Here is a 24,539-nt window from a genome sequence, read left to right as displayed (position 1 = left end):
TGCCTCCACAGCAGCACTAAGGATGTCTGACTGCAGCTTAGGTCTGCTCCCTGCTGGCAAGTGGACATCCCCCAAGGGCTTCCAGGCTGCCTGAGGGATGTCTGACTGCCAGCTTGGGCCCGATCCCCCAGGGAGCGGGCCTAAGCCAGCAGGTGGACATCCTCCGGGGGTCTCAGACTGCAAGAGGGCATAGGCCGGGCTGAGGGACACCCCCACGTGCACAAATTTTTGTGTACCGGGCCTCTAGTCTAGAAAATAAAAGGTGAGATCTGCTACAAGTGAAGGGAATGGGAGAAAACCTCAATTCCACTGGACTTCTAAACCTGGGTACAAATAGTGTATTTGCAAGATATATCTGAAAAAGAAATGAATGATTATGGCCTTACTACACTATTCCAAGTATTGTGCTAGGTGCTCTACAAGTGTTACCACATTTACTTCTCAGGAGAACCCAGTAAGTGAAGTGCTATTGTCCCTGTTTCATAGAAAGTTAGAAAACTAATTAAACTTAGGATGGTGAACACACAATACAATATACAGATGATGTATTATACAATTGTACACTTGAAACCTATATAATATTATTAACCAATGTAAACACAATACATTCAATAAAAAAATAAAAGCTAAAAAAAAAAAAGACTGCATAAAACCTTTACGATTGGTTTCTGAAGTCTTTTTAATGACAGGATATAGTACAGTGATGGCGAACCTTTTGAGCTCGGCGTGTCAGCATTTTGAAAAACCCTAACTTAACTCTGGTGCCGTGCCACATATAGAAATTTTTTGATATTTGCAACCATAGTAAAACAAAGATTTATATTTTTGATATTTATTTTATATATTTAAATGCCATTTAACAAAGAAAAATCAACCAAAAAAAATGAGTTCGCGTGTCACCTCTGACACGCGTGTCATAGGTTCGCCATCACTGATATAGTACATATCTGATGTTTGGGGCCATATAGCACCATTCCCCTTTCCTAAGGGTGGGCTGATTTCCTTTACTTCTTCCCACTGCATACAATCTTGGTAGGATGGTAAATCCAGGTGCCCACCCTCTACCTGTTACAGTCAAGGGGTGAGCACATGGCCTTGAGCATGACTAAAAGGGGCTAGAGGGGCTGGAGGGGCAGAAGAAATAGGGATAGAATCCACTGTTTCCAGTGGTGGTGCCCAACAGACATTCTGTAGCGACTGCTTCAGAAATCTCTTGGGAGTCTGTTGGTTCCTTCCTATTTCAAGTCTTCAGCCTCCCCACTGATCCTGAGAGCTCCCAAAGAACCTGCCAATAGACTTCCGTTTTGTTAAATTACCCAAACTCTGTCTCTCCAGCTTGTAACCAGAGAACTCTGATATACATGGAGAAATGCTATATATTCTGAAACAAACACATCAAAGAAAACTCCAGAATCCATACCAGTTATATAAACAAAAAAACCTATTTGTAAATACTTATTTGTATATAAATATAAACACAGAGAATGAGGAAGATACAACCACTTTTTTAACAAAGTTTCTAATAAACTTTAACCCAAATATCTTTGCATAGTATATGAGACTCTTGGACTTCATATCCTTCTACTCTCTCCCATCTTTTACACCAGCTATGTAAGAACTAGCTTGAAGTTCCCTGAATGCTGATGTATATATTGGGGCCTTTGAACATGCTTTTTTGTCCTAAAAGTCTCGTATTGCCTTCCAATTTCACTTTGTCTAGCAAATTCCTATTCTTCCTTCAAGACCTGGTCTATATATGCCAACCATGGGGATTTCCTGTCACCTTCACAGGTGCAGCACCTCTTCTTCCTTGGTACCACCAGGGGCCTTGTCCACTCTTCCACTTTGTACTTAAGAGCTTCTTGAGGACAGGGACTCTTACACTGACCTTTATATCCAGAAGGCCTTGTACAGTGAATCAACAAACCAGATCTACTTGGTTTCTATTTCTAAAGGCAGGTACTTTGTGTATATGGTAAAAAGTCCAGTGTATCTTGGCCGGTGCACCAAAAGATCACCGGTTTGATTTCCGGTCTCAGCACATGCCTGGGTTGTGGGTTTGATCCCCAGTATGGGGTGTGCAGGAGGCAGCCGATCAATGATTTTCTCTCATTGATGTTTCTATCTCTCTTTCCCTCTCTGAAATCAATAAAAAAAAATATTTTTAAAAAATAATAAAAGCAATGTTGTGACATTTTTGTGATGAAACTTTTTCCTTTGGAAGCAACCAGAAGAAAATAGGGTCCATGTTGTGTGGCTTAACCTTACTTAATACAGAGGTTTGCAAAGAGTTGAGAACCACAAATGAATAACAAAATACAATGCAAATTCTCACTCAGATATGTGCTAGGAATAGTACTGCCCCCAAGGAAAGCTAGAGAAAAAAAGTATTCTTACAAATCTTTCTATTGAAAACTCTAACATAGCTTATGGGCGAAAGAAAGGCCATAGCCAATTCGGGGTGCATAATTTCAAGAACTTTTAACAAGAAAAAAATAGGCAATAAAAAGAGGGGGAAAGGGATATGTCTTTATAGGTTAAATAGAAATATACCATCTCTTCCCCCAGTCACTCTCTATAGCAAGGGTCAGAAAACTATGGCCACAACAAATATTTCCCATTCTATCTTGGATGTACTCCAATTATTCACCCTACCATGCCATCAAAACGCTAAAAAAAAAAACACCAAAAACAAAAAAAACGCTTCTCAAGTAACCATTGGACTTTCATGTTGGTAAAACATGAAAGTCCAATGGTTATTAAAATCCTCTTATTTGACCCATCCATAGCATCTGACCTAGTAGGTCTAGACCAGCCATGGGCAAACTACGGCCCGCGGGCCGGATCTGGCCCATTTGAAATGAATAAAACTAAAAAAAAAAAGACCGTACCCTTTTATGTAATGATGTTTACTTTGAATTTATATTAGTTCACACAAACACTCCATCCATGCTTTTGTTCCGGTCCTCCGGTCCAGTTTAAGAACCCATTGTGGCCCTCGAGTCAAAAAGTTTGCCCACCCCTGGTCTTAGACCCATCTCCACGTGACATTCAAAACATCACAGTCTCTTAAGTTTTCCTCCTACCCCTACTGGCCTCTCCACAGTCTCCTTTGCTGGTGCTGTCTCACTTTCCTAACCTCTTAATGTTGGTGCTCCAAGGCTTGGTCTGAGAGACTTTTCTCTCAGTTCATACTCATTTTTTAAAAATATATTTTATTGATTTTTTACAGAGAGGAAGGGAAAGGGAGAGGGATAGAGAGTTAGAAACATCGATGAGAAACATCGATTCAGCTGCCTCCTGCACACTTCCTACTGGGGATGTGCCCGCAACCAAGGTACATGCCCTTGACTGGAATTGAACCTGGGACCCTTCAGTCCGCAGGCTGATGTTCTATCCACTGAGCCAAACCGGTTAGGGCCACACTCATTTTCTTGGTGAACTCATCTAGTCTCACGACTACGCTTAGGCATTTCAAATTAACTAGTCCAAAACCAAAACCAAACTTATGTCCCCCAAAACCTGTTCCGTCACAGTCTTCACCAGCTCAGTATATGGGAACATCATCCTTCTAGTTGCTGAAGCCAAAAACTCTTGGGAGTCAACCAACCCTCATTCTGTTACACCCCATATCCAATCCACCATCAAACCCTGGTGGCTTAACCTTATATATTCCAGTTTAACGATCACTTTTCACCACCTCCATACCATCCTGGTCCAAGCCGTCATCATCTCTTGCCTGAGATGATGTAATAGCTCCCTGACAGTTTCCTTGCTTCCACCTTTGCTCCCTTATAGTTCAATCTGAACAGAGAGAGCAGTCAGTGTGATCACGTTTAAAATGTAAAGCAGCCCTAGCCAGTTTGGTTCAGTGGATAAAGCATCAGCCTGCAGACTGAAGGGTTCCAGGTTCAATTCCAGCCAAGGGCACATGCCTGAGTTGCAACTTCAATCCCCCAGGAGGGTGTGCGGGAGGCAGCTGATCAATGACTCTCATTGATGTTTCAATCTCTCCCTCTCCCTTCCTCTCTGAAATCAATAAAAAATATATTTTAAAAAATAAAATAAAATGTAAATCAGCAAGTTGCTCCAATTGCTAGCTAGCTCCCTTTCCCACTCGGAGTTAAAGTCTCACACAATGTGGTCCCCTGAAACCTATTTGCCTCTTTGTTCCCTCCACTCCAAGAACACAGGCCTCCACGCCCACCCGAGAGCATGTCAAGCAAACTTCCCACTCAGCCTCTTTACTCTGGCGAAAGGCTCTTCTCATTTAAGGAAGGAACAGAGACTCTTGAGCCAGGCACTACCATGAACTACTGTCATCTAATTCTCATAACCACTGTGAGGGAAGTTTCAATACCCCCACTTTACAGATGGGGAGAGTGAGGTTTACAGGCCACCCATCTAACAAGTAATGGAGTTGGGGTTCAGCCCTGATTAGTCTGCACAGTACATGAGCTCTCCGTGAGTTTCGAGGGGCTACAGGGAGAGCGATCAGTGACACTCCTCTGAAGTCACACCAATTCCAACAGCTACAGGTGTGTGTTGACAGTTAGAGAAAGAGAGCAGAAAGGGCGGCAGAGAAAGAAGATGAGAACACGAAGAGGAACTTACCCAAGTCAAAAATGGAAAGTTTCAAGGAAAAGGGGGAGGGGTGTCAAATGGAACTGAGACACCAGAAGCCCAAGAACCCAGCACATGCCTCACAGTAAACACACGTACGACGGACAGCAATTCTGACCTGGATTTTTAAAAAAGTGTATCTTCTATCAATAACATTAGCCAGAGATATCCTATTCGGTAGGCACGTCCACATGCCTGCAGTTCAGTGTGTGGCAATAGGTGTAGTTAAGCATGTGATTCGGCAACACAGCATCACATCCAGGTGTCCCTTGGCCCATGTGAGAAGTTGGTGTGTTGGGTTGGCTGGGGTGACCATTAAACCTCAGAAGGCAAAGAAAGCAGCACTGATCTTCTGCCCGACCCCTGTGGGTATGTGGGACCACCTGTCTACATCCCAGCTGGTCCCTCAAGAAGCCGGAGCGGCAGCCAGGGCCGGAGGGCGAGTGCCACCCCTCACGCCAAATTCTCCCGGCAACTTCTCGCCTCGGCCGCCTTCCTTTCCGTCCCACCGTCACGACAGGAGAGCCCAGACCCGAACCCACACGATCTCCCTCATCCCCATCCCCCAGACACATCCCGGCAGTGACCCCGGAGAAACACCAAGACCCGCAGCGGCCCGGGCGTGAAAACCCCGCCTCACCACGGCTCCGGCCACAGCGTGGACCAAGCTTTCGTAGGACAGCACGGAAGCCATTGGTGCGGTTCCCCTCAGACTGAGCCACACTTTTCCCGCAGGAGCCGAGGCCAGGCGGGTGAGGAAAGAGGAGCCAGAGCTGGGAGCGAAGCGTCACAAGCTCCACCCTCTCGGCCCCGCCTCCTCCGGAAGAACCACTTCCGGGTCGTAGGGCGCCCTGTCTCCCAGCTAGAGGACGCCGGGGGCTGAAAACGCCCCCTTGGCTCTGATTGGCCCGTACAGCGTGTGCGGGGCGGAGCAGCGCAGTGTTGGCTCCACCCCACGGAGCGGTGTGACAGCCTCCTAGAAGTTCCAAAATCTGGGCAGGCTTGCTTCACACCTACCAAACACTGGGGACTTCAGAAAGCCTAGATCAGCGGTTCTCAACGTGTGGGTCGCGACCCCTTTGGGGGTCGAACGACCCTTTCACAGGGGTTGCCTAAGATCATCGGAAAACACATATATAATTACATAGTTTTTGTGATTAATCACTATGCTTTAATGTTCAATTGGTAACAATGAAATTGGGGGTCACCACAACATGAGGAACTGTATTAAAGGGTCGCCGGCATTAGGAAGGTTGTGAACCACTGGCCTAGATGGTCTTTTTCTCATTTTCCTCTGTAATACAAACTGATGACTGGCAAGATGGGGGACTCAAATCTTCCTGTTTCTCTGCAACTTGATTCATATTTTCTCTCGCTAGAATATTTTTTTCTCTCGCTAGTAGTTTTAAAGTCTTATTTTAGCAGAGATATCAATTGGGCAAGGTTCTCCCACTGAAAAACCCTGGGGTGTGGTGGAAAAAGAAATTGGCTTCGGACAGTCAAAATAATCAGATGCAGGTGGGAACATACTCATTGGCAACAAGTCTTTAAACTCTTGGTTTCTCTTTTTTGTGAAATGGATGTTAATACAGTACTACCAACTTCATTTGCTGTGAGGATTACAAAAGCTAATTTATATAGCTGTACTTTATAATATACTTAAAATTTTTCCCATGTTGTAAAATGAGGAACCAAACACCACAGTACTAGAGATACCATATTTCTAAACTAGCATTCTAAATTATATTGTGAGATACAATGTTTCAGGACTCCAATTTCATTTCTTTACTGGAATACCAGTCACATCTCTCTCAGTTTTGGTACCAGCAAGTTTTATAACATCCTCGATAACAATTCTTGAGTGTTTACTGATAGGTTAACTGCACCGTCATTTTTAAAACTAATTTTTTCTTGTCCCTATTATTGGGTCTGTCACAAGTGGACCAAGCACTTCAATTGTTACATCCGTATTAGGAGAAACACCTGTTGGATGTGCACATCAGCACACCTCATGATGTAATGAACAATTCTGCAAGAAGCAACCTCATACAGATAGGGGCAGGAGAGCATATAATTTAAGAGGAAGACCTTTGAAACCACAAGCTTGGTTAAAAATCCCAGCTCCACAAATAATCAGGGGTGTTATCCTGGACTATTTACTAAGTGCTTGTTTCTTCATCTGTATAAAATGGAGACAAGAGCACTTACCTTATGGTCATTACCAGAATTGAGTCAATATTTGCAAACTGATTACAAAGTGCTTGGCAAAAAGCACTACTTACTTGATATATGTACCTACTTGGGTGCATTAATTTCAGATATGGTTAAATCTCTAATATGTAAGTTGTTTCTATGTCCCATTAGGCCAGTATTTCCTAGTGTGGCAGATTGCTGAATGTTACTCTAGGTCTTTTCTCCATTTCTTCTGTGGTAATATTTTGTTGGGCTCATGACCACACAGCTATGCTTACTCTGCAGCTAAAAAATTTAAGCTTCAAGACAAAGATAAAGCTGATCAACAGGATATGAGAATATAATGCTAATTCCATATATTATCCTAAGTATTTCAGCATATGATTCCCTGGAGCTCTCTTCTGTTTCCTCAGGATAGATATGCTTGCAGAACAAGCATCTTTGGACCCAGAAATGAAAACTAACCGAATACGACAGAACTGTTTACCTCTGGACTGCTACCTGAAAGAAAATTAAAGCAGATTTATGTAGGCCAGCAATTTTCAACCAGTGTGCCACCAAGAATTTTTAAAATATGCAGTATCTGACTACTTAATCAGGGGCATTGACCTCTTTTCCCTTAGATTGCCCATTTAAAAATGACAACCGTCAACACAATAGCTATCTGGTGTGAATGCCCTGCCTTGAACCATATGTAATATAACAGGAGTTGCATCTTATTGGCCATGTTGCATAATAAGGTTGCATCTGATTGGTTAATTCTTGGTACCAGGCATCCTTATATACAAGTATAAGCACCTAATATTTTTTAAAAAGTCACTTTGGAACAAAAAGGGTAATCACTATTATTCTTTGTGTAAATTAATAAAAATTATACCTATTTTTTGTCAGATTGGCAAAAAACATTTTTGTTGTGCCACAGAATTTTAGTAATTAGTTTATGTGCCACAAGATGAAAAAGGTTGAAAATTGCTGACTAATGTATTTTTGTGGGTCCCTGTTAACAGCATTTTATAATCTGAAACCTACTATGCCCTGTAAATAACTTAAGATGAATGCTAGAGACCAAAGAAATAGAACATGTGCTGGGGGGAGAAAGGGGGGTGGGAGAGTCAATATCCAGTTTGAAACCATACTTTATTTTTAATGTAGCTAGAAATATCCAACAACTATATAGTTTTAAGCAGGAAAAACCCTTTACTTTTTCCTTCTTACAGCATTATTAGCACAAAAAAAGAACATTTGTTTAAAATGATATATTGAGTTTCTATGAAAATGAATGTATTTTTTATTTGTGGAACTTAAAAGTCTAAAAGCACAGAACACATTTTCAGAAGACCAGTTTTAGTTTTACCCATTTATGGTTAATATTTGCAATGTTAGAATATACTTAGGTAATGTGTAGTCAAGTAAATAAATCAAATAAGGAATTCAAAAGCAACTGGTCTTCTTGAGTTATTATTCACAGCCTACATTGGAAATTTTGAGAAAGAACACACATTAACAAAAAGAACACTGGCAAGCTCAAATGCTAAGTTTATATGCTGAGTATTTTTAAAGGGTTTAAAAAGCATGCTTAATTAGCATACAGCTTTTTCTCTTATATAAGATGCATTTCTATCTGCTTGTGTACAGCAAAGGATTAGAATCTGAATTGACTTGTAATTTCAGATGTGTGCTATTTAAAAAATGTATTCAATGGAATTACTTTACTGTTCCTACCACTGATTCTTCAAATAAGCAAAGTACATTAGCATTTAAATGAAAGATAGGTAGAAACCTAAAAATTCCTTGTACAGTGCCTGGACTTAGTCTCATTTAATATAGGAACTGAATATACAACAGAAAATTTATCATTTTCTTTATCCTTGGAGAGGGAAAAAGAGGTGAAAATATGGTTACAGTATTTCAGAGCTGAATAAGAGAACAATGAATCCTTTATAATACCAACAACTCTACAATAAAGAACCATGGATCTCATCAAGTTTATAATTCATGTTGGAGCAAAAACTTAGGTTCCCCTCTATGTATTTCAAGTAATTCAAACCTCAGACTCTCTCCAAAATACAAAGATAAACTCAACTGATATTTCCTAAGTAAAAGACCAAACACCAAAGGGAATCCCTCCTTCCAACATCTTCTGATATAAGATTTCACCAAAGTAGAAATCTAATACTTAAATATGAATTCTCCTGGCCAAGTAGGAAACTACAGCTGTTATGGGTATTACCCTACATAGTCAGTCACTATATGTATTACATATTAAATTAAACCCAGCATTAAATATGCTTGCACAATTATGCTGTGAATTATTCACTAGCAGTGATGATGCTAGTGAAAAAGGACTATCTTTAGCCCAAGAGAAAGGGGGAAATGTAAAAACAAGTAGAAAGCTGACAAAGAGTTGGTTATTTTTTGACCAGAAAAGGTAATTTTAAACATAGAAATATGAAAAGAAAAGTATTCCTTATTTCCCCTATGTGGAAATAATATGAAACATTTATTTGACTTATCAGACAAGAACAGAGCTAAGTAATCCAACTCTACTGCAGCATTATAAAAATCACCCCTTCACCAGTGTAAGATTTAAACGCATCTGCACAAGGGTACGTGTTATATAAAATGTAGTAAGATTGCTGCTGCCCTGCCTAGTACTTCCAGTCCCTACCCAGGTCCCAGTAGTTTTATCAAAATAAATCATTTTTTTTTAAATAAAGCATTTAAAAAGAGAAATCGAAATGGTTACAATATATGGTTACTGAGGTAAGCCATATATCTAACTCAAGCTTTATTTAAATGTTATATTTGCTTTCCACTAATAAACCTTTACTTCACTCTAACTGAGCAATAAATCTTCCATTCTGAAGTATATTTTGCCCAATTAATTCAAAGGAAAACACCAAAATGATTAGTAAAGAAAAATGTAGGGTTTAACACACCCTTTTAATTTGTTTTTAAGTATTTTTAAGGTTTAAAGTGTTTAAACTTTGTAATTCCTAGTAGGAAAACATTATCTGGACGAATACCATAATGGCAAACCACTGTGAAATGTTACAGCTGCATTTGGGGTAGAGGGGTAGGGATTCTCTTCAAAGCACCCCAGCTTTCTTCATGAGAAGGTCAGAGGTACACTGGTTTGTATTATTGCGACATCCATTGGGTGATCCAAGTTGCTTTTCCTTCAGCAAGGGCTTTATTTGTCAGAAGGGCATTATGCTTGACCTCCAAATTTGGCTGACAATTTACTGATGAGATTCATAACCTTTGGGTTGCTCTGATATTTTGACATATTTGCTGGGTTCTGAGCCACATCCTGGAAGGCCACCATAACTTCTGGATCCTGCAAAGAAAGGTTTTGTTTTTAAGTACTTAAAAATTTTATGGATCAACAAGTTTTTATCTTAAATCCTACCTATTTATTTAGACCTATAATTTTGTCATGGTCAAGTTATTTGGGATTTGGACAAGTCCCAGAACTAGAAATATTATTAAATGTGCACTTCAAAGTCACTCAATTATATCATTTTACCAAATGAAAAGAAAACCATATAAAGTCTTGATATAAAGAAAAGGACAACCAAATATAATTACCAACTATTACAAAGTATTTCCTATAAAACAATTTTTAAAAATTTAAGTGCCCTGGCCAGTGTGGCCCAGTTGATTGAGCATTATCCCATACACCAGTAGGTTGCTGGTTCGATTCCCAGTCAGGGCACCTGGCTGGGGGTTCAGGCTCCATTCCTGGTAGAGGGCCTGCAGGAGGCAGTCAATAGATGTTTCACTCTCAGATCAGTTATTTCTCTCTCTCTCTAAAAATCAATAAAAAAATCTTTTAAAAAAAATTTTAAGCTACTCATTCTCAAAGAAAATGAGTATCACAAGCTATTTGGCAATTCAGATCAATACAACTTGGCTAACAGAGTAACCTTTGTCCCCACACAGAATTATGAAAGAAATGCCTTAGTGATATAAAGTTCCACTCTGTTTTTCTAAGTCTTACCTGCATGGCTGCAAGAACCTCTGTATCACTAAGAATTTCATTGAGCTCAGGCATTCCTGCCATTCCAGGCATGCCTCCTCCCATTCCAGGCATTCCTCCAGGAAAATTACCAGGCATTCCCCCAGGAAAGCCACCTACAAAAATAAATGAAAAGATTATATAGACACCAACCACATTTTGAAGTAATCTAATAGTATACTATTTTCTACTATGGATGAAAAAGGGGATTTATAGAAAGTAACTTCACAGGGTGATCCGATCACAAATTCCTAACTGGGTAGGTCACAGTGGGTAGTTAGGCTCCAGGTGTGTAACTTCTTTAGCAAAAGATTTATCTCTTTGCCCTAAGCCAGCCCTGTCTAGGTTAAGATACCTTTGAAATAAGTACCAACCTTGCTCAAGAGAGCACATAATTTTTGTTAACTCTCCTGTAATCCAATTCCCAATCTTGCTTTTCCCCAACTTCATGTAATGTTCCCTCAATTTCATAAAAGAAATGCATAAAAGAAACTGCAAAACTGTCATTCTCCAAAGCATGAGATGAGCAACTCTCATCAGTTTTGACTCAAATAAACTCTTACAAAAAATTCTCTACAGCTCTAACCGGTTTGGCTCAATGGATAGAGCGTCAACCTGCAGACTGAAGGGTCCCAGGTTCAATTCCGGTCAAGGGCAAGTATGTATCTTGGTTGCGGGCACATCCCCAGTGGGGAGTGTGCAGGAGGCAGCTAATCAATGTTTCTCTCTCATCGATGCTTCTAACTCTCTATTCCTCTTCCTTCCTCACTGTAAAAAATCAATAAAATATATTTTTAAAAAATTTCTCTACAGGTTTGGCCCTGGCCAGTATGGTTCAGTTGGTTAGAGCGTCATCCCATACATGGAAAGGTTGAGGGTTCAATTCCCAGTAAGGGCACATACCTAGATGTTTCTCTCTCTCAAAATCAATGAACATGTCCTTGGGTGAGGATTAAAATAAATAAATTATCTACAGGTTTGGGCATTTCTTACGTCCATACTACCAATTAAAATAACACACACGTACATGCACAAAGAAAAAGGAGGTTACGCTACTAAACACAAAGTAGTCTGAACATTCTAACTGGATGTAACAAGATAAAATTTTTTGGATTCAATTTTTTTCTTAAAAAATGAGGCTGTAAATCAGACTTTGCTACCTTCTGGGTTCATTTTTCCCCCTAGCAATAAAACTCTTTAAAAAAAAAAAAGAAAACTAATCTTTCTTCTTTATACTGAGAATAATGCTCTAGCAAAAAGGATTTAATACTACCAGAATGTTTTTTAGATTATAAGCCAAAATTATTTTCTACTCAGTTTTTCACTATTTTTATGTCCACTGGAAGTATTCTGAAATAACAATTATCTACACTAATAAAAGAGAAACACGGTAATTGGCGTACGACCGCTACCCTTTTCATTGGCTAATCAGTGAGTATATGCAAATTAACTGTCAGCCAAGATGGCAGCCGGCAGCCAGGCACTGAAGCGAGCAGGGAGGCTTGCTTGCTGCAGACTCCAACGTTCACCGCCTCACTTGCCGGCCTCTCAGTTGCAACTCTAAGCAACTATATACTATGTTGCAAATAAGAAGCTAAACAAAACCCCAGAAAAGGGCTTCCATTCAGCCGGGCTCGGACCGCAACATTGTATCTATGTTTTCAGCAGCGAGGCCTCAGAGCTAAAGCTGGCCCAGAAAAAAAAAAAAAAAAAGAGAAGAAAACAAGGAGCGGTTGGAAGCTTTAGTCACTCGCCAGCCGGAAAACAGCCCTCAGCCCCTCACCCAGACTGGCCAGGCACCCCAGTGGGGACCCCCACCCTGATCCAGGACACCCTTCAGGGCAAACCAGCCAGCCCCTACCCATGCACCAGGCCTCTATCCTATATAGTAAAAGGGTAATATGCCTCCCAGCACCGGGATCAGCGGAGCAGCGAGGCTCCCGGCACCGGGATCAGCATGACAGGGGGCAGCGCCCAAACCCCCTGATCGCCCTGCGGCTCTGTGTGTGACAGGCTGCGGCGCCTGATCTGCCCTGCTCTGTGCCTGATAGGGGGGAGCTCCCCAATCCCCTGATTGCCCTGCGGCTCTGTGTGTGACAGGGGGCAGCGCCCAAACCCCCTGATCGCCCTGCGGCTCTGTGTGTGACAGGGGGCAGCGCCCAAACCCCCTGATCGCCCTGCGGCTCTGTGTGTGACAGGGGGCAGCGCCCAAACCCCCTGATCGCCCTGCGGCTCTGTGTGTGACAGGGGGCAGCGCCCAAACCCCCTGATCGCCCTGTGGCTCTGTGTGTGACAGGGGGCGGGGCCACAACCTCCCTATCCGCCCTACTCTGTTCGTGACAGGGGAAGGCACCCCAACCCCCTGATCTGCCCTGCTCTGTGCCTGATAGGGGGGAGCTCCCCAATCTCCTGATTGCCCTGCGGCTCTGTGTTTGACAGGGTGCAGCACACCAATCCCCTGATCGGCCCTGCTCTGTGTGTGACAGGGTGCGGCACCCCAACCGCCCCCCCCCACGGGCCCTGCTCTGTGCCTGATAGGGGGGAGCTCCCTAATCCCCTGACTGCCCTGCTGCTCCTGCCTTGAGTGTGACAGGGGGCGGTGCCCCAACCCCCCAATCGGCCCTACCCTGAGCGTGACTGAGGGTGGCATTGCAACCTCCCGATCCGCCCTGCTCTGTGCATGACGGGGCGGCGCCCCAACTCCCCAATCGGCCCTGCTCTGAGCCTGACCAGGGGCTGCACTTAGGGATTGGGCCTGCCCTCTGCCACCCGGGAGCAGGCCTAAGCCAGCAGGTCATTATCTCCTGAGGGGTCCCAGACTGCGAGAGGGCACAGGCCGGGCTGGGGGACCCCCCTCACCCACGCCCCCCGAGTGCACAAATTTTTGTGCACCGGGCCTCTAGTACCAATATAATTCTAAAGGGAAATACAGGTAACATCAATGTATTCTACAGATCAAGAGTCACTGTAATTAAGCGCCCCCCTCCAAAACAAAAATATGGTACAAAGTCATTACTATCTGGCTCAATAATTTAAACATGTGCATAAATAACTAACAATCACAGATAAGGAGATCTAAGTGGTCTAAAAGCTTCTCTTGCTGCTCCTACTGACTAAAAAACTGGTTTATACCCATAAAAAAATTACTGACCCAATGCAGTAATAGTTAACTAGTCTGCTTGTCAATCTAGGTAATAAAAAATACATAATAAAAAATTATCTCACCGAGACCAGTTTGGCTCAGTGGATAGAGCGTCGGCCTGCGGACTGAAGGGTCCCAGGTTCGATTCCGGTCAAGGGCATGTACCTTGGTTGCAGGCACATCCCCAGTGGGAGATGTGCAGGAGGCAGCTGATCGATGTTTCTCTCTCATCGATGTTTCTAACTCTCTATCCCTCGCCCTTCCTCTCTGTAAAAAATCAATAAAATATATTTTAAAAAAAAAATACTTTAAAAAAAAATTATCTCTACACTAATCTACATTAGTGGTCACTTTCTAAAACAAAGGTACCTGACATAAGATCATTTATATTTTAAACAGGAAGTAAACTATGAACTAAAATTTTCTTGCCTTTTCTCCAAATTACACTCAGCCCCAATATATGTTCTTCCTTTTTAGTTGTTTGGCACGTGACCTTTTAGAACAGAGGCTACCTTTTTAGCCAGTGGCAGGCATATAAACATAAGCAGTGTATGGCTGCTTCTAACCCTCCTTAAGAGGAAGCTGGTTACTACTATTAAACAGCTGATTCCCCATTAGAATTATGAACTTAAAAAAAAAAAGCTCTTCCTAGTTTTTATATAAATTTCAAACTGCCTCATTAAGGGAGTATTCATTCATTCTCTGAGTGCCCTTTTAACTGCTCTTCTACTTGTATTATATAGGACTGGTATCATTCAAGGCTTTGTCTCACTGGTAATTTCAGATCACTTGACACAAGAAAGGGAAGAGTGTATATTATTTTTACACTGGACTTAAAACATTTTTGTGCTAATTCCACACAGCACTTTTACTTACTATCTCATGAATAGACAAAATTCCATTATATTTAGAAATACTTTGAATCCATCACAATCATTATACTCTTTTAATAAAGGTACAATGCTTGGGCCTCAATAAATGTCAGCTACTTTTAAAAAGTATACTGCTTGCCAAAACCGGTTTGGCTCAGTGGATAGAGCGTCGGCCTGCGAACTGAAGGGTCCAGGTTCGATTCCGGTCAAGGGCATGTACCTTGATTGCAGGCACATCCCCAGTAGGAGGTGTGCAGGAGGCAGCTGGTCAATATTTCTCTCTCATCGATGTTTCTAACTCTCTATCCCTCTCCCTTCCTCTCTGTTAAAAATCAATAAAAATATATTTTAAAAAAAGTATACTGCTCAATATATGAGGAAAATAATATACTGTTATTTCCACTAACATAAAATTTTTATTAGAATGAAACTTACTAGAAGCTAACATTCTAAAGATTCTTCAGTGTCCTAGGGACTAATGGTATTAAATATAATAAACATATCAGAGCCCCCAAATCAGAACATTCTCCAATTATTTACAATACTAATAGGCTTAATTTTTATTTCAAAATACCTGGAAAAGAGCCATACTGAGCTCCTGATTGTCGTCTGGCTTCTTCCTCCTTTAATAGAAAAACAAATTATGTTACAAGGAGGGAAAAAGTCCTGCTGTCCACCCCTACCTTACCCATGCAGAATCATGGAAAAATTTGTAAAAATAAGGTAGTTATAGTATTACAAGAATGAAAAACTTCAAGTGGAAATAATGGACTAAAGGATACACACCTTCACAATCCACCCCCCACCCCAAATTTCCAAATGAATTTCTCAATGAGCATTACTTTTGGTAATGATTTCAAGTGTTTTCCTTCTACTTGGGAAAGGGACAAAAACCTGGAAATGAATTTATAATACTGATTTGTTGGTCCATGCTTATAAAAACTACATTCTTATTATTTTTAAATTCCAAAATAAAAGCACATGGTTAGATTACTAAAACTGCTGTAACTTTTGTTTCCCAGGTTCATCTTTTCCATACTCTCTCTATGTAATTCAACAACAAATACAACTAGAGATTTACTGAATGATTTTTGTTGTTTTCTTAAACACAAAGTAAAAAGAAATATACATAAACTTCCCTCATAACCAATTATAAAGTAATTTGGAGATACATAAAAATTACTTTTGAAGATTATAAACTATAATCCCCAAAATCAAGCATGATGCTTAAAAATATTAAATGACAACAAAAATTAGGGTATAATCCCTATACATAAAAGCCTAAGTGACCAAGTGACTGAATGACCGGTTGCTATGATGCGCACTGACCACCAGGGGCAGGCGCTCAATGAAGGAGCTGCCCTTTGGTAGTCAGTGCGCTCCCACAGTGGGAGCACTGCTCAGCTGATAGACCGGCGCCAGACACAGGGCTCACAGGTGGTGAGTGCTGCTGGGGATTGACTGGGCGCGAGCCCATGGCAGGTGCAGCAGGGCAGGGATGAGCGGGAGCGGCAGACAGGAGCGGCAAGAGGCATTGCACTGCCAGTTTCGGCCTGATCCCCGCAGGCCATGCTGAGGGATCCCACCAGTGCACAAATCCATGCACTGGGCCTCTAGTGTTATCTTATATAATAAAAGCCTAATATGCAAATTGTCCCCTTGAGCAGTCGTTGGACCAGGAGACTGGGAATTCGACTGCTCACTATGACGTGCGCTGACCACCAGGGAGCGGCGCAAAACATGTTGGGGGTCAGCGACACAGTGCCGGCAGCAGGCGGTAGTGGAGGGACCGCAGCGGGATGGTGGAGCAGGTGAGCGGGCAGCACCAGGCCAAGGCTGGTGCGAGGGGGGGGCCCGATCGCCCCGCCAATTGCCCTGCAGACAGCGACCAGCAGCAGTGGCGGGGGGGCCCAGCCCCAATCAATCACTCTGCAGACAGGATGGTGGAGCAAGTGAGGGGGCGGCGCCAGGCCAAGACAGGGTGCCAGGTGGGGCTGCAGGGCTAGGGGTGCGAGCTGGGGCCCGATCTCCACAGGCCAGCACAAGGAACCCCACTCGTGCATGAATTTGTGCACCAGACCTCTAGTCCTATATAATAAAGAACTAATATGCTAATTAGACCGAACAGAATGACTGTCTGGACGACCTTCTGGACAAAGCCGGGGTTGCGAGGGCCGAGCCCCTTGCACAAATTTCATTCCTCAGGCCTCTAGTATAATTATAATACAGCTTTATGTCCTTTTATCTAACAACTAGAGGCCCAGTGCACAAAATTAGTGCATGGGTGCGGTCCCTAGGCCTGGCCGGTGATCGAAGTGTGAGTGTCTGGCATGGAAGGGTAGATCTAAGCTGATCTCTGGGGCCCAGGTAACATCTGGAGCCCCGGGTCCCTTCCACACCCCCTCCACCTGAGTCACAGCACCCAAGTCCCCACGCGGAGATGCGGTGAGCCTCATCGGACGCTGCGGGCTGGGCACAGTGTGGGAAGCCAGGCAAGCAGCACACTCTCTCCTGGCTGGCCTTGCAGACCAGCTCCTCCGCAAACTCACGGGGAGCCTGACTAGCCCCTGCAGTCTTGGCTCCTCAAAGGCACCTGAGAGCGGGGTCTTCTCCGACACGCAAGCCCTGGCATCCCGGGGGAGGGTAGCAGGGGGAGTGAGAGCGAGCTCGGTAGACACCGAGCTCGGTGGACACCCCACATTCTCACCACACCTCCATCCCTGTCACCCCCAACCCCAGGTAGCCTGCAAGAGGTCACAGCGCATCACCGACGCCTGCCGTGTTCCACACCGCCCCCCTGGTGATCAGCACACGTCATAGCGAGTGGTCGAACTCCTGGTCTTCTGGTTGAACTACTGCCTGAGGGGACAATTTGCATATCAGGCTTTTATTATCTAACAATGTTAAAAATAAGTAGAGCCCTGACTGTTTTGGCTCAGTGGATAGAGCGTCGGCCTTCGGACTGAAGGGTCCCAGGTTCGATTCCGGTCAAGGGCATGTACCTTGGTTGCGGGCACATCCCCAGTAGAGAGTGTACAGGAGGCAGCTGAATCAATGTTTCTCTCTCATCGATGTTTCTAACTCTCTATCCTTCTCCCTTCCTTTCTATAAAAAATCAATGAATTATTTAAAAAAAAAAAGATGAAAACTGACAGCATCAATGCAAAAGGCTAGTAATATAGAAAATGACTAGGAGAAATCTTAAGAATAACAACAGTATTGTAGATAAATTATGGACAACTTCTTTTTTATCTAAATTTTATATAACATTAATTGCCCAGTGCACAGATTTGTGCACATTGAAAGGAAATTAATTACAAGAAATATTTTAATATCGCTATTTGCCCTTTTCTATAATAGAAATGTCAACAAAAACAACCAAATTCACGATCAACAATGACAGATCAAAACGCACGCATGTGATTGGCGCCAGCGAGAACTTTATATGTATGGCGCATGCGTGAGTCAACGTTTCTTTTTAAATTGTCAGTTCGCGTCTTATGTACCTGCCGGCTGGTCATACGTATGTATGTACGGTTGGTCACTTAGCCTTTCATATGTATAGATGACTTTGTAATTAAAAATAAACAGCTAGCATCAATTTTAAATAGCTATGACTAAACAGCTGGAATAGGAGGAACCAGAACATTTACACATCAGGGCAAGCATCTTCAAGAAAACAAATAATTACTGCCAAGTTTTAATTATTTGACAAGGAAAAATCCCTGATTTAAGGAGAACACAAGAATATAATTGGTGAAATATAAACTCACGTAAGAATTTAAAGACTAAAAGTATCCCCACAAATTAAATAAAGGGAAAGAAAACCCCCTTCATCATTATTGTACAGAACTGCATGCAGCATGAAAGAAGAGCCAAGAATTAGGATAATATCCTAAAAGCTCTAACCTACTGTATTTTCCATTAATGGTTTAGTTATAGAAACTTTACCCTCTGGGCTTTCTCATGTTCTTCCCGAGCCTTCTTAACCCTTTCCATTCTTTCTTTGATCTCTCGCTCTTCCCGTTTCCGCTCATACTTTCTCCGATGTTCTGCAATTTTCTGGGCCTAGGGAAAGAGCCACAGAAAAATGTTCTAAAAACTGAATAAAGTCAATACATATCTACAGTTTTGTTAAAGAATTACTTTTCTTTGTGGAGAGGTGTTTGTCATAGTTTTGAATAATGACAGATTTACCTGACAGAAAAACACCTGAGGTAACTCAGGCTTTAACAAGTCCACCGTGAAACAATTAAATATGGCCAGGAGGACAATTAGGTTTCAAATTGCACAATAATTCTCATCTGATACCTGCCCTGGGAAGGCAGAAACTAGAAACACATATACCAGTTATTTGCCAGTCTAACAATACTTAACTTTCCTCATCTATAAAATGAGAAACATGCAAGTCTTACAGAAATGCTGTAAGAACTAAGAGAGAGCCCTAGCTGGTTTGGCTCAGTGGATAGAGTGTTGGCCTGCTGACTGAAGGGTCCAGGGTTTGATTCCAGTCAAGGGCACATGCCCAGGTTGCGGGCTCAATCCCCAGCAGGAGGCAGCCGATCAATGATTCTCTCTCATCATTGATGTTTCTCTCTCCCTCTCCCTCTCTGTAATCAATAAAAATATATTAAAAAAAAAAAAAGAAGTACTAAGAAAATATATGTACCAGGCACTAGTACATCATTCACAACAAATTCTTGGAATCTATTATTTATTCAGAGAATAACACTAATTAAATGAGATTCATATTCAACCATTAGTTTACTTGTGATTTTTTAAGAACCTCACATTCCAGAATATCTCACACAATAATCTTGCTGAGTTAGCCCTGTTATGAGAAGAAAAAAGAAATAACAGTCTCTAACAGTAGCTAAATAAAATAAAATTTGCACTACCTTAAAACCTTTGGGAATGAATTCTGGATAGTAGAACTACCCACAAAGCTGAAGGATTTACCATGTGAATGCATTAAAATTAATTTCACTGACAATTTTAGACAGAAATTACCTTAAAACAATATTCTAGCTTTTGGATTCAATATTATCATTTTTTCAAAGGTTGAACTTGTTAACTATCACAGGGCCCTCATATTTTATAATGTGGCTATATATACCTATGATAAATACAGATCAAACTCAATCTTGGCTCACATTTTATACATTTTTCCATTTGCCCCCTTCTTCATTTGTTTTTGGTTATAATTCTATTGAAGGTGTGCAAACAAAGTAATAGAGCTTGCTATAATAGAGCATGAAAAAGGAAAGCATGAAAACTAAATATGATTTCCTGAGTTGAGCACAAACTTCAGTGATTACAGATAATAATTTCCAAATGTTTGTTTCTTTGCATATGTTTTGCAGATATTTACTGCCAGGGGCTAAGTGCTAGAGCCATGGAGCATTACAGTAATGACTTTCCTGTCTCCACTTTAACACACCTTTGGTTGAACTTCTTTCAGCATTGCACTAGCATCTTCATCATAATCCAATTTACATGCAAGGGCAAGATCATGGGCTGCTTCCTCCCAGTGGCCCAGAAGTCTGAAAAAGATTGAAATTCATTTTAGAGTATTTTATACATATTCACTTATGCAGCTCAGTGTCCTTGTTCCTCATTATGAGAAAGGACTGTTACAGTCTGGCCTGGCCAGTATGGCTCAACAGTTGAGGGATGACGCATGCACCGAGAAGTCTCTGGTTTGATTCCCAGTTAGGGTACATGCCTGGACCATGGACCCGATCCCTGTAGGGGATATACAGGAGGCAGCCAATCGATGGTTCTCTCTCTCATCAATGTTTCTCTCTCTTTACCTCTTCCTTCCTCTCTAAAAATCAATGAAACAAAGTTTTAAAATAATTCAAGTAATTTAAAACTATATTATGACAGTATTATCTTCAGTGGGATATAGATAAAAACTGCAACAACAAAAACTTTAAACTTTAAAGATTATATTACCTCTCAGGTATGATTTTGAAAATTTTATGTATATGGTAAGGTAACACAAGTAAATATATTAGGGGCAAAGATTTTGACTTTAGGATAACTATCAAAAATACAAAATACATTTAATATTGAATTTTAATGAAAAATTATCAATATAAATTTAAAATTTATAACTTTTTCTTTAAAATTATTATTAAAAAATTTTTTTTTCTAATTCTGTCTACTGAAATGACAGAAAGTAAGGACACCACAGAAGTAATGAACACATCTAGTGACCCAACTTTAGTTTCTATAAAAATAATCCCCACTAAACTTAACCAATGTTTCTTGAAGAAATGGTTTACTACAAATCTGAGACAAGCAAAGTACAAGATGAGCCCATTCTATGTTCTACCAGAAGACAAGGAAATGCTCAAATACTATTGGGGGTCTCAAGGATCAATGGCAATGCCCAAGCTTTCTTGTACTGGCGGAGCATTAATACATTTTATCTGTATATTTGACATATGTCTTAAAAATCTCTAAAGCTACTTTTTTGAGTCACCTAAGCACGGTTGGTCCAAGCATGTCCATCTTCATCTCCACTCACACTTGAAGTATATAGTACTTTTCATTCCATGAACGATGTCAATGTCATTCTCAAACCACAAATACCCATTTGCATAACACTGTTTCGCTTCCAGGAATGATTACTAATCTAGGCTAAATTCACCTCTTTATTTGCTCCCTCTCCTGATATTTCAGATGACGTAGCATTGACTGAAGTAGTTGGAGGCTAGTGAATTCCTTCTTCTATAATATACTGGTTATTTAATGTTAAGTTGCAGATAGAAAATCTGAAAATAAGAGAAAATCTGATACAAGGTGAGGAATAGAGTGAAGAAATAAAATGGAGTAACTATGGTCAAGCTTCTAAATTATTAACTTCAAGTGGGCTGAGGCACAAGGAAACAATTATTCTTGTTTTAACTGACTCTAGGAACATTCCATAAGACCCTTGAATACATCTTTGTCATTTATTTCCAGACAAAGTCCTGACTGTGAGTTTGGTTGATAAAGGCCACTCTCTTTTCCTGGAGATAATTTTGAGAAAAATCCTTACCTTAAATCTGGCTATATGTGGTCAAAAACTGTAACAGTGGTTTTCTTTGAATAAAAGGAGTAAATAATTTTTATTTGTTCCTTACGATATGAATTCTTCATGTTGCATACATATAATTATTACTTTGAAATTAAATCTTTAGGCAATTTTGTATAAGAAAGCATATTTAAAAACACCAGATTTAAATAGAGTTCTAAAAATAAATAAATTCTATTACTTACCTGTGTGCCTTCCCTCTCCACTTGTAAGGCTGAGCTGAATCAGGATTTATTTCAATAGCTCTGTCACAGTCTCGGATGGCAGCATTTGGCTTCTGTAATTTGATGAAGACACTAAAAAATAAGTGTGATATTAAAAAGTATTCATTTAAAACAATAACACCTTTGGGATTGCTACAGAAGCCAAGTCTATTTAAATAAATGATCAGAAATTATTCGCAGGGGCTCAGCCAGTGTGGCTTGTTGGTTGAGTGTCAAGCTATGAACCAGGAGATCACAGTTCAATTCCCAGTCAGGGCACATGCCCAGGTTGCAAGCTCAATCCCCAGTGAGGGTCGTGCAGGAGGTGGCTGATCAATGATTCTCATTATTGATTTGTCTACCTCTCCCCCATCTCCCTTCCTCTCTGAAATCAATAAAAATATCTTTAAAAAGAAATTATTCACTAGGGGGTGTTATTTTGTTTAGAGCTCTCACCTGGCTCTCTTGGCATACAGAATGGCCAAACGAGGATTCAGCTTGATGGCATCTGTGAACAAGTCTATGGCTTTCTGTAGTTCACCTAAAGTGAAACAAGAGTTATTGGAAATAGCCAGAGGATAAAAAATATTAAGAAAAATTGTTAATCTCTTGTCTCATAAGTCTTTCACATACTTTATTTAGACCAGAAAAAAAAGACTAGTTTCTAAATTAATATTCAAAATGGCTCTTCAAAGCAAACCTTTACCAAACTTATAATACTGTAAATCACTCAACACAAGACAATAGCACACTCTTAGTTCTCATAATTGATTTTAATTAAGAAAAAGTAAGTGGATAAAATTTAAAGAATAAATCAATTTTATTCCATAAATTTTCTTTTATCCACATCATTTAACCTTTTAACCCACATCATTATATCTATTCAAAAAGTTAGCTTCTTTATTAGTTCCTTCAGTGGAGTCATTCAACAAATAAAATGTACTATAGAATTAGAACAGTTCTTTGCATAAAGTCTAATTTACTTGGACATAGGAAACATGGAAGGCAAGATAAACACAGAATTTTAAAGTAAAAGCACAATTCACTTTGAAAATATATTGTATAAAGCACCTTAACAGAACTCATGAAACAATGTTCAGTCTTACTAGTTATTACAGATGTCTAGTACAAGTTATTACTCTGGGATGTCTAACAAGCAACTCACATCAGAATCTGTCTATGCTCTGAGGCAAGGTGATTGATACCTGAGTGATTTCAGCCTCTTTACTAATGGGGAAGGGTTGGGAAGAAAATAGGCACTTCATTCAGTATAAGATATTCAATAAATTTAAATTCCTTTTCCCTTTCCCAGTATTTAACAGTTACTACGGCAGAGAAGAGAAAATCCGGAATATCACAGAAATGTAGCAAAGTATAAAAAAATCACTCACCATCATTTAGGGCATCAATAGCAGCCACTTTTTTGTCATTTGCCTGATCCATCATCTCGTCAGTTATCTAGGGGAAAATTGAAGGCAGACTTAGAATAGTAAAGAGAGCAAACGGAAGAAGAAAACAATTTGGAGTTTTTAGGAATGAGGTAGTCACAAACCCCATTTTTATTCATTTTTCTCTAATATCCAGAAAGCCAAGAGAAATATGATCTACACTAATAAAAGAGAAACATGGTAATTAGCGTACGACCGCTACCCTTTTCATTGGCTAATCAGTGAGTATATGCAAATTAACTGTCAGCCAAGATGGCAGCCGGCAGCCAGGCACTGAAGCGAGCAGGGAGGCTTGCTTGCTGCAGATTCCAACGTTCTCCGCCTAACTTGCCAGCCTCTCAGTTGCAACTCTAAGCAACTATATACTATGTTGCAAATAAGAAGCTAAACAAAACCCCAGAAAAGGGCTTCCATTCAGCCGGGCTCAGACCTCAACATTGTATCTATGTTTTCAGCAGCAAGGCCCCAGAGCTAAAGCTGGCCAAAAAAAAAAAAAAAAAGAGAGAAGAAAACAAGGAGCGGTTGGAAGCTTTAGTCACTCACCAGCCGGAAAACAGCCCTCAGCCCCTCACCCAGACTGGCCAAGCACCCCAGTGGGGACCCCCACCCTGATCCAGGACACCCTTCAGGGCAAACCAGCCAGCCCCTACCCATGCACCAGGCCTCTATTCTATATAGTAAAAGGGTAATATGCCTCCCAGCACCGGGATCAGCGGAGCAGCAAGGCTCCCAGCACCGGGATCAGCGTGACAGGGGGCAGCGCCCAAACCCCCTGATCGCCCTGTGGCTCTGTGAGTGACAGGGGGCGGGGCCACAACCTCCCTATCCGCCCTGCTCTGTTCGTGACAGGGGAAGGCACCCCAACCCCCTGATCAGCCCTCCTCTGTGCCTGATAGGGGGGAGCTCCCCAATCCCCTGATTGCCCTGCGGCTCTATGTTTGACAGGGTGCAGC

The 24,539-nt window shown here is 41.3% G+C and overlaps 2 protein-coding genes across 2 annotated transcripts in view; both read right to left on the bottom strand.

Moving 5' to 3' along the window:
• The window catches only part of SLC25A17 (solute carrier family 25 (mitochondrial carrier; peroxisomal membrane protein, 34kDa), member 17), a 38,521-nt gene extending 33,091 nt beyond the window's left edge, over positions 1-5,430 (bottom strand). The window contains exon 1 of the mRNA XM_005871376.2: positions 5,264-5,430. Within this exon, the coding sequence (XP_005871438.1) occupies positions 5,264-5,317 (54 nt within the window). The 5' untranslated portion in view covers positions 5,318-5,430. The remainder of the gene's footprint in view (positions 1-5,263) is intronic.
• Positions 5,431-7,934: 2,504 nt separating this feature from the next.
• ST13 (suppression of tumorigenicity 13 (colon carcinoma) (Hsp70 interacting protein)) overlaps positions 7,935-24,539 on the bottom strand; it is a 34,417-nt gene continuing 17,812 nt past the window's right edge. The window contains exons 5-12 of the mRNA XM_005871375.2: positions 23,530-23,596; positions 22,595-22,679; positions 22,121-22,231; positions 20,292-20,394; positions 18,803-18,919; positions 15,426-15,474; positions 10,820-10,953; positions 7,935-10,156 (exon numbers count right to left, since the gene is read on the bottom strand). Of these exons, the coding sequence (XP_005871437.1) occupies positions 10,028-10,156; positions 10,820-10,953; positions 15,426-15,474; positions 18,803-18,919; positions 20,292-20,394; positions 22,121-22,231; positions 22,595-22,679; positions 23,530-23,596 (795 nt within the window). The 3' untranslated portion in view covers positions 7,935-10,027. The remainder of the gene's footprint in view (positions 10,157-10,819; positions 10,954-15,425; positions 15,475-18,802; positions 18,920-20,291; positions 20,395-22,120; positions 22,232-22,594; positions 22,680-23,529; positions 23,597-24,539) is intronic.

Source organism: Myotis brandtii, unplaced genomic scaffold (assembly GCF_000412655.1).
Source record: "Myotis brandtii unplaced genomic scaffold, ASM41265v1 scaffold339, whole genome shotgun sequence".
Lineage (NCBI taxonomy): Eukaryota > Metazoa > Chordata > Mammalia > Chiroptera > Vespertilionidae > Myotis > Myotis brandtii.
The sequence above is the reverse complement of the archived record's forward strand: the minus strand, read 5'-3'. Positions and strand labels throughout refer to the sequence as shown.